At 31.4% G+C, this 11451-nt stretch overlaps 1 protein-coding gene across 1 annotated transcript; it reads right to left on the bottom strand.

Moving 5' to 3' along the window:
- Positions 1 to 3460: 3460 nt before the first annotated feature.
- Positions 3461 to 5680, bottom strand: LOC128132286 (zinc finger BED domain-containing protein RICESLEEPER 2-like). Its single transcript, XM_052768800.1, has 4 exons — positions 5359 to 5680; positions 4507 to 5250; positions 4413 to 4427; positions 3461 to 3759 (listed from the first exon to the last, which is right to left on the bottom strand). The coding sequence occupies exons 1-4, from the start codon at positions 5678 to 5680 to the stop codon at positions 3461 to 3463; spliced, it is 1380 nt and encodes a 459-aa protein (XP_052624760.1).
- Positions 5681 to 11451: the final 5771 nt, after the last annotated feature.

Here is an 11451-nt window from a genome sequence, read left to right as displayed (position 1 = left end):
ACATCATGCTTCAAAACATATGAAATAATAGAAAACCAACTTGTACCTGAACCTACCAAATGTCTAATAAAGTTATACCATACACAAACATTAATTAAAAACATTGAAGTGCACATCTTCGATTGAACTAAATGGGTAAAATGTTCTGATCATAATCAATAAGTCAAATGTAAATTAGTAAGCAATAAGTTTCACCTTTTGCACCAAATCTAATTTTCTTTGAGCAGCTTTGGCATTTCTTCAGCCTTCAATCAACCTTAAGTTAACCTGTTGACCAATAAAATTGCATGCCAAAACAAAGAAATACTATATTTAAACGATTTAATTGAAAAAAAACAAAAAAAATCTCTTCTACAAAAATGGTCAACATATCTTACCCTCTTTTTAATATTGTACACCAAAAGACCTATAAATTCCTTCTAATCCCACAGTTTATAATGTAGAAATTTAGATTAGGTTCCAACATTGCAATGACCAAAGTAACGCATTTAGAGTCAACATCAGACCTTTGAAAGGATGAAGGAATAAAAGGCTGTTCAAAAGTATCATGATCTGATACAGAGGTGAAGTGTACATCAAGAACCATTAGTAAAAATATTTTTTTGGAGCAATACAACGAGCAGTTGGTGTGCGCAGCAAATGCAAAAAGAACATGTGTGTTGAAAATCTACTAATCAAGAACCATTAGTCAACAAACATAAAACTTAGGGACAAACTATAGCTATTAATGGTCGTTTCCATTGAAAAATTGCATGAAAATCTAGAAATCACTATAGTCGAATTGAAAATCCAGAATCAGTAATACTAAAAAAACGGAGCATATTACCTGAGAGAGTAACAGGGAAACACGGAGGAACCGGCGAACTTGCTCATCGTAGAATCACCACAGAGAAGAGGGAAGCAATCGGAGGCGGTGAGCCGGTAACAGGTTCATCCTGCGCGTCCATCGGCGCTGTCACTCTTCGTCTCAAAGAATTGTGAAAGAACTGAGAGACCGGATGCAATATAAAGCATATTTAATGTTGACCGATTCAATCGGCTTGAAGCTAAAGGATGACCGATTCAACTTAGACTGATTCAGCAGTCGGTGGGCAGATGAATTTGTTTAGTTATAAGGGATAGGATTGAGATATAATAGGAGCTGATATGTTATTTGACCTTTTAAAATAGCTTCAATTAACTGAGCATTAGGTGGTTGTAAATTGTGTTTTATATGCCGGTCAATCTAAAATTGATGTCACAATATTCATAGAATAATATTATTTTATTGTTGACAACTTGTACTTTAAGTTTAGAGAGTTGAACGTCTTAAAAATATATTATTATTATATTGAATCTATTTATGGAAATAGTGAAATTTCTTTTATAAAATAATAAAGATAGGTTCAACTGGAAACACACTCCCTCACAAGCAAGGAGTCCAGTTATCTTAGAAAATTTGTGTTCAGAAGATCCTCGTCACAAAGTATAAGCAATGGTACCATCAATGTAAACACACGTCGAGACCAACAGCGACAACATCAAAATCATTGACACATCAAATCATAGGATTTGACCCAACACAAACATAGCAATAACATGTGGTGAAGAAGCATATGTGTGTGATATTGCCACACCTAGAATATATTTGAACACCAATTTGGCTTTGAGATCATATTTTTCTTCGTGAAGGATACTTTGTTGCCACCGTACAATGAATTTATTCTGATTCCTACATATTAGTGTTTTCGTTTTTTGTTGTTTGTTTTTAGTTTTCACAATAGCCAACTGCTAATGGATGAACTCTCCTCCATTTTTCAATTTTTTGATCTTTGTTGACTATATATAAAATATTTATGCATTTATTACCAAACAATTGGTAATATTTATTGAATGCTCTTTTTAATCGGTTAAGAGAAATTTTTAGGTAAAAGATGGCATAATATATACATATATTATTTGTTGGAAATCTGTAACAAGAATCACAAAAGTTATAACTATAGATATCTAGAATGACTCACGAAAACTTGTCAATGGGATATGTATACTACGAACGGGTATGTTTGTCGTAAACTGTCACAAAATCTATTTTCATATGTCATAAACCCATACATTTTTTTCGAAGGGAGTACTCCGTTGGCAATTAATTGCGTCTTTTATAAATGGCAAACCGGATCTCCATGCTTTGCAAGAAGCATGAACATTCATCATGCAGAAATAAAAAAACGTGGATAAAAATACAGAGCACTCGGTGCTATTAAATATGTAAATAAATCCCTCCAAATGTTCCTGCACATCTCTTCAATCGTTGGATTATACTTGAAATACAACAACCTCGATTTCATTATTTAACATACAACGCTTTCTCCCACGAAAGACTAAAGTGATTACACTATGTCTTATGATGACTTTCAATATTCTGAGCAGCAAATCGAACTTATGGTACGTAACATGATTTGATCTTATTCACATGTGTTGATGGGTTGACCAACACGGCAACACAAGAGTTTGCCTTCAATGTTGCAAAAAACATGTTGTTAACCTCTCATATTCGCTTCTTAATTCACACATATCTTATTAAGTACTAATGTTTTATGTATCATTCCCTCACAAATTAACATGTTTTTAGATTTGGATCTCAATCTCCAACATATACGAAACATGATGAAAGATTCAGACCCTTCAATGAAACTAAACTTTAGGTTCCTCTCCAACATTCTTAAAAGATAACCACTTTATGAAAGATATGAGACTGCGGGAGTAGACTACACATCACTAACTAATCCTTTTGACTTTTTTGCATGATAAATCGTATTCTAATTTCCTTATGCATGTTCTAAACAACTAAAGAAACCTTTTACTCTTCTTTTTTCCATTTTTTTATTTAACATAAACTTTACCATTCTTTAATTTCCACGTCACCTATCTTGTATTTTTTATCGAGTGGTCCCTTATCTTGCTGCAACTTGTAACATAGAAAAGTAGTAACCATTGTTTGTCACGGCATGACTAACTTTTATAACCTAGAGTTTGGTAGAACTAAACTGTAAACTGGATAGTGATCTTACCAAAGGTCTTCTAGTCCAGCGGTATGAGGTGTCGTTTTTTCTCTTTGAGGTTTAAGACCATAAGGTGTGGACAACTAGATGTAACACCATTTTGGTGCCACATCACATGTCACATCATCAATGATGTTATAACACCAAGTGGGGAAATGGACAACATGTTGTATCTTGTTATGACACCAGTTTTTTTTTTCCATTTTATAATTTATTTTTTATTTATTTCGATCTTTTTTTTTTTTAAATTTAGACAAATATTTTTTAAATATAAATAATAAGTAAAACATAATTTTTAAAAATTATAAATAACAATTAAAAATTTTTTAAAGATTAAAATTAACATAAAGACTAAATTACAAATAATATCAAAAACAAAAAAAGAAATAACATCCAAATTCAAAAAAAAAAAAAATACAACGCTATTCGTTATCGTTATTGTTACCGTAGAAGATATAATCCGCTAAGTCCTCTCGAAGTTGTCTGTGTTTATTTACGTCCTGAATGTCAACAACGCGATGCAAATAATCTACTGTTCCTGGTTGAAACTGAACGTGTCGTGTTGCATGTTCGACTATATGCCACTTCACCTTTAGCACTCCAAAAGCATATTCCACATCCTTACGTGCTCCTTCTTGTCTTCTCTTAAAAAATTTGCCGCGTTCTTCAACCGGGCGGCGGAATGCCTTCACGAATGTGGAATACTGAGGATATATTCCATCTGTAAGGTAATACCCATATTTGTATTGGTTTCCATTCACCGTGAAAGGAGCATCCGGGGCTAGGGGTGTCGAACGAGTAAAATTTTCGGGTTTCGGATAGAACGGGTATTTCCTTAGAAAAAAAAATATGCGATACCCGACCTATATTGTAATTCGGGTTTTCGGGTTTCGGGTATTCGGATTTGAGGTCAGGTCGGGTATACCCGAAAATTTCTTAAGGTTATTTTATTTTATTTTTTAATTTAAAGATTTTCAAGTGTGCTTGAAGATTTCGTGGTGATGCCGTGATGCTAAATAACGAATTATGATACCAAACAAAATAATTTCACGTACCTATCCTAGGATATTTGTTTTTTTTACCAAAAAAAAGATATATAATAATAACATCAATAATATCATCACGATTGAACAAACAACGTACATAAGTCATAACCCAACTAAACAATAAAAGTCTAAACACAACCCAACCAAACAATAAAAGTCTAAACATAACAAAATATTAAAATTCATAAGTCATAACCCAATTGAAAACATAACCAAGTTTCAAATCACCTTCAAATGATTCTTAGTTTCACAAAAGTATTCATCAATCTTGCATCTTTACGTTGTCACATTCATTTCCATATCCAATCCGAGCTCTAATTAGACGTACCAACTTCTCCTAATCCTATACAAATAGTATAAGCATTAAAAAGACAAAACGTAAAATGTCAAAATATTAAAAAATATGAAAGATAAACAACTACCTTTATCAATTTCTTGTAGGTTTTCCCAATCTTGTTCAAAATCGATGTTGTCACTTATACCACCCCGAAGCCAATCTTGGGTACAAATTATACTTTCAACAATCTTAGGAGTCAAAGAACTCCTATACGGATCCAAAACCCTCCTGCTAGTGCTAAAAACAGATTCCGAAGCCATAGTCGAAACAGGAATAGCAAACAAATCTTTAGCCATCAATGATAGAATTGGGAATCTTGGACTATTCACTTTCCACCAATCTAAAATGTTAAACATTGACGAATCTTCTTCAACACTTTCTTTCAAATACTTTTCTAACTCACCAATTGATTCAACTATGTTTGTTTTCATCTTTTCTCTTAGCTTATTTCTCAATGGTGGTTTTGGTGTTGTAGCATTCAGATTTTGGCGTTTTCCTAAAATCGACAATGAATTACTAGACTTGGTTGTACTAGAAGTAGTACTTGGAGAATGAATTCTAATGTAATCATTATATAATTCATACATAGAATCCATAATATATTTCTTTTTCTCCTCCATCTTTTCTTTTCCATAACAATCCTCAAGTAGTATAACCAAATACTTTACTTTGTTCCTCGGGTCAAGAATCAAAGCAAAGTAGAGCAATAAATTCATTTTTTCTACATCGCCAAAATACTTATCAAACTTTACTCTCATTGCCAATGCAATATCACAATGGCTAGCATCGGGAATAGCATCATCCAAGAGTGTACGGATGGAATAAATATCTTCAATGCATGTGTTTAATGTCACTTATAGTGTCCCAGAAATCCTTTCAGTAACATCACAAAATGGATTTAAAAAATGACACAAATGCCTAACATGTTGCCAATCACTCGGTGAAGGAATCGATAAACCCGCCTTTTCAACGTCGGAACAAAACTCATATTCCTCTAGATCGTATCTCTCAAAAGTTTTTTCATAAGCTTGGGCAATATTCAACATACGATAAGTTGAGTTCCATCTTGTTGGAACATCTCTTACCAAGTGTTTCGTTGTACCCGGATTAACAAGCTTGGCAAACTTGGTGAATTTGCCAATTCTTGAAGGTGATTGTCTAATCCACTTTACCGCCCATCTAATTATCTCAACCGGCTTATCAACCTTTTTAATACCATCTTGAACCACCAAGTTTAAAATGTGGGCAACACATCTCATGTGTGTCCATTTCCCATTTAAGAGACCTATTCTACCCACCCGACCCGTTCCGAATTCGGGTAGAGCGGGTAACAGGTATGAACATTCGGGTAATAGGTTAACCCGATAATAATATAGGTCGGGTAATAGATATGAATATTAATTTTCGGGTAGACGAATTTTTTCAATTAAGATATGATGCTAGAGGTAGACAAGGGTTTACAACGTTGCAGAAATGTGTTGTGGCCATTCGTTTGATAGCTATGGGGGAGTCACCCGACACCATAGACGACTATATGAGAATGTCCAAAAGAACCGCAAGAGAGAGTTTGTATACATTGTCAAGGGGTGTTGTTGAAACTTTTGGAGACGTGTATTTGCGGAAACCTTCGTTGCATGATTTGCAAGAATTGTATGCAGCGCATGAAGAACGCCATGGGTTTCCCGGAATGATCGGAAGCATTGATTGCACACACTGGAAATGGAAAAATTGTCCGGTAGCATGGAAATGGCAATACGCAAGTGGTCATCACGGATCACCTTCGTTGGTGTTAAAGGTTGTCGCTTCTAAAGATTTATGGATTTGACATGCATTTTTAGGGTTGCGGGTACCAACAACGACGTCAACGTTCTTGATCAGTCGCCAAGAGAGTGTTTGTTGAGTTTTTGTCCTCAAGAGAGTCAACGTTGCAATTAAACCATGGGGTTGATATTGGATTAGTGGTTGAAAAATGCTTAATAGATTGGGGAATAAAAAATGTTTTCACAATTTCCGTTGACAACGCAAGTACTAATGACATGGCAATTGAGTTTTTAAAAAAAATCTTTCAAAATTGCAATAAGTGTCTCTTAAATGGGAAATGGACACACATGAGATGTGTTGCCCACATTTTAAACTTGGTGGTGCAAGATGGTATTAAAAAGGTTGATAAGCCGGTTGAGATAATTAGATGGGCGGTAAAATGGATTAGACAATCACATTCAAGAATTGGCAAATTCACCAAGTTTGCCATGCTTGTTAATCCGGGTCAACGACGTCAACATTGCAATTAAACCATTTCAAACGGTAACAATTCATTCGTTTCATCCGGTCGTGACGCCAACGAGATCCACCCTTGACGAGTTGCAACGAGCAGGGGAGGGGAGGCGGTGTTCCCCCCGTTAAGCCGGTGTCGCCAAGCGCCACGTAAGCGGCGTTACATCTTGTTTGGCCCATACCGATTGCTCTTAAGATTCAAGTCTCTTATGAGAATTTAAGAATAGTTTAGAAATATATTGTACTTACCTTAAAAAAAACTACTATATCACTTAGTGTACCTTTATTAATTAGAGCTCTCCCATGGGAGGTTGATAAAAAGTTGAAGATGTAGAGAAGATCTCAAAACAAGTTTTAATTTGAGAAACCCCCATTTTCCGTTAGAAAAAACTATGTATTATAGCACTCAGTGTACCTTTATTAATTAGAGCTCTCCTATGGGAGGTTGATAAAAAATCGAATATTTAGAGTAGATCTCAAAACAAGTTTTAATTTGAGAAATGCCATGTTTGGTTGAATAATTCAACCATTCGAGCCCTAATTATAATTAAACGTCAATTTTTTATTATTAATTAACTAATTAATTTTTTTAATAAATATTAAAATAATGTTTCATGTTAATATTTGATATTAATCATTAAACACATAAGTATCACATAACTATAATATAATATTTTGCCATTTTTTCAATATATACGTAACAATTTATCATCTTTGATCTTGTAATATATTATTTTAGGCAAATGTTTTTTTTTGTATATTATTTTATTTTAAAATTCTACATATTTTGTCAAAAAAAAAAAAATACAAATTTATATGATAGTGTTTTATAATACATTTCAATTTAGATGATGATAAATTATAACTTTTTTGATTTTTTTTCCAAATCGTCAATGATCAGAGAGGTTTGAAGTTGATAAGTTTTTGTTTCATAAATTTAATTGGAAACTAATGTGGCAATAAAAACTATGCTTACGACGGTTGATAAACATGCTTTTAGGGATTTAAGACTTGTAGACATACAAGCACCACACCCAATACACCACCGAGTTCCACAGCCCCACCGTCACAAAGCCTTCACTTTCGAGGATTGTGTGCCGACCAGCCCAAACCTTCCCGATCACCCTTGTTTAGGCCTGAGCCATATCACCTCCCTGATTATGTTTCGATGATGATGACACCATTACATTTTATACTTATGCGAATTCGTATTAGAAGTCATAATTTTTTTACAAAGCAGGGAAAAAATATCTTACGAAATTAAAATGTTACCACAAGAAGTAAACAATTCTATGTTTTTTTTTTCTGAACAAGATAATACGAATCGTGTTCAAATTTAATCTATATGTGAGGATATATCGATTATAATAAAAAGATTGAATTGTCTTTGTTGACTGCATGCTTGATACCATCTCCCACCAATACAATTGTAAATAAGTGTTACTTAAATTTTGGCATATCAACCGAAACGTTTTATAAATTAACAATGTTGAAAAAGCATTACATCTTTATGTGTTTACTATCATCATAATACCAAGAATTGCTTTTAATAAGTTTTTATAGATTAACAATATTGAAAGGGTCTTTGGCTTATCGGAACGGAATGGTTTTTTCAATTGAAATAATATGGCTTCAACTTTCCTTAGAGACATAGATGACCATAATTTAAGAATAAATTAGTTTGCAGTTTCAAAAAAAAAAAAACATTATTTATAGGATCAATTTTCCTTATTTGAAACACCCTAGATTTTCAGATAAAACTTCACATCTACTTTAATAAATAAATGTTAATTTGCCAACAAATATCATTTTATGGTTATTTTTAAATTAATTTCATTTCCACATGTTATTTTATGAGTTTCTATATTAATAAATTCCACATATACTTTAATGTATGAATTACAATAAATATAGTAATAAATGAATATCAATTTCGTTCATATATACTTACATTTTTATTTCAAAATTCCCAAATTAAAGCTCATTAGTTTATTTTGTTTATTTATTTAAATTTCAAAAATAAAAAAAATTCAATTGTAATAATTCATTATTTTTCTTATTTTTTTATAAATCCAAAGTTTTAAATATTCAGACTTTTATATTTAAAATATTTTTCTTCAAATAATAAATCAATAAATATAATAATAAATGAATATCAATTTCATCTACTCTATTGTGTTTGTTTGTTTTCTTCAAGTGGCTTCCTCATACATTGTGATCATAACAAAATAATAATTTATATACATATGAAAACTTCACCACTCTCATGTGGAACCCCTAGTTTTCTTATTTGGATGATATTTTTTTTTTAATTTGATGTTTAATTTCAAAATAAACAAATAAGAAAAGTTTAAATATATGTAGGAAAGCATCCAAACATACTTGAAGAAGCTGTGAGAATTAAATTAAATGGTAAAGACTACTTGAACTAAAGAATACATAAATACATAAAAAAAAAATAATACATTTATACAACTAAAACACACACACACACATACACACACACACACACACACATATATATATATATATATATATATATATATATATATATATATCAATTAAAGATAATAAGTTTACATTGCAGGGTGTTATGGTAATATAGATTTCAAGGTTGTTTTAATAACTGTTTCTCACTTTTTTTTCACGTCCTTAACCACTTTTATATTCAAGTTTTCATAATAAAAATATCAAAAAACATGCTTTAATAATATGAACCAATTTCTCATTTATCATCAATTATCATTAGTTCAAAGTTTGGATGGATTCTTATCCAAAATATAAGGTTGAGGTAGCATATATATATATATATATATATATATATATATATATATATATATATATATATATATATATATATGTAAGGGAGGTCTCATGCAAAAATACAAATAATTTGCGAAAACGTGAAAACAATGAAAACCTATGAGATTGTGCTACCTCAACCTTATATTTTGGACAAGAATCCATCCAAACTTTGAACTGATGATAATCGATGATACATGAGAAATTGGTTCATATTAGCAAAGCCTGTTTTTTGATATTTTTATTATGAAAGCTTGAATATAAAAGTGGTTAAGGACGTGAAAAAAAAACGTGAGAAACAGTTATTAAAACAACCTCGAAATCTATATTACCATAACACTTTGTAATGTAAACTTATTATCTTTAATTGATTGGTAATAAATTTAATTTCTAAAGTACATTGTGTTTGAATAGGTCAAAAGGGCCAAAGTGAATAAATTATCCGGTTTCATGAGCTTTTCTATTTAAAAGGTTAAATACTTTGGACTTTTCTGTTAAAAAATTTAGGATTTTATTGAAAATTTTCCCAAAATAATGGCACTTTACTGTAGAAAATTCTGTTAAATAATGTTTTTTTTTTCAATTTAAATACATGTGTTGATATGTTTATTAATAATCAAATTAATAAGTAATCAATTAGTGGTAACATGCTATTAGGTTTGACCCTATAAGATCATATGTTATTAGCAATAGTATTCTATAGTAACTCTTGGGCATACAAGATCTTTCAATCACCCACTTGTATAAGACTCATCATAGATTGACATAGACAGTGGTGAACATCTACAAACATTTCAATGCACCCAATAACACACTAAGAAGAATGTCATTCATCAACAACCAATACCTAAAAGATCAAAGATTCAATTGATGTATAAGATATGTTTATCAGTTATCCCTTTGTTACAAGCATCGTGTTGAACATGAGACTTGGATTGCAATCAATATTATTTTTTGTTCAACTTTGGGTATCATGATAAATGCTAAACTCTCAACACATAAGAGGAACATATCTCATCGTGAATACATAAGCCTCTTGCATAGTTCACACCTTACCTGAAAATGATTTTTATAACTATCCGGTTGAGGATAAAGGCTTTACCATATTAAAGCACAACACTCCCTACACATAAGTCCGATTATGTAATATTAGACGTTAAGGATATAAAAATAGAGCCTTTTAATCACATATCACTCATAACTTCGATCTATGGGGTGGGTTTGTTTAGTACTCATTCTCTGAGAAGTACCTATGATACTTAGTTACAACCACTTTCCTACTTTCATCTAATGAGAGTCATCGAATCCAATTCATATTAGTCTTACTTTATAATTACTCCCACAATCATGATCGACTATGAACTTTTAGAATAATTAAGATTATCCATGAATAAAAATTGTTAATATAGAACATAAAATGTAGTGATGTGATGATCATATCCCAATATCAAAACAATATAATAGTTGTTGTCTTAAAGTTCCAATATCGAAATAATAAATCCAAATCTAATCTTATTTCTAGAATAATGAAGTCCCATAGATGAAGTGTGACCATTCATACTTTTATCAAAAGAAGGACTTTATTAATGGGTATGACCAAATTTAATTTGTGTAAATTTTGTGAATACTATCATCTCTATATTTGACTTTACTTTAGGTACAGTTAAATATCTTGCAGAATATGATTGGTGTTATGATGTGATATAGAGTCTCTTAGCTTCCTTAAGTTCACTTTATTAGTTATAAATATTTCTTAAGTTATCCTTGAATAGAAGGATTCAATGTAGTTTTTCAATGATCTACTTTATGCAATCACATTTGATATCAACTTCTGATGTAGCAGTGTATTCTTATTCAATACATTGTGCAATTTATGTTTTGCTTGGACCTTATTCCAATAAAACTTACTTTTCATTCCATAATGAAGTCATAATCCAATTATTATTCATAACTA

Source organism: Lactuca sativa, chromosome 2 (genome assembly GCF_002870075.4).
Source record: "Lactuca sativa cultivar Salinas chromosome 2, Lsat_Salinas_v11, whole genome shotgun sequence".
Lineage (NCBI taxonomy): Eukaryota > Viridiplantae > Streptophyta > Magnoliopsida > Asterales > Asteraceae > Lactuca > Lactuca sativa.
This window is presented reverse-complemented; position numbering and strand designations above follow the sequence as displayed.

Excerpts from the sequence above, each read along its gene's own strand:
- LOC128132286 (XM_052768800.1), bottom strand. The coding sequence starts at position 5,680 with ATGAGATGTGTTGCCCACATTTTAAACTTGGTGGTTCAAGATGGTATT. Across the intron at positions 5,251-5,358 it reads TTTATCGATTCCTTCACCGA|ATATTTATTCCATCCGTACA; the intron begins GTGATTGGCAAC and ends CATGCATTGAAG.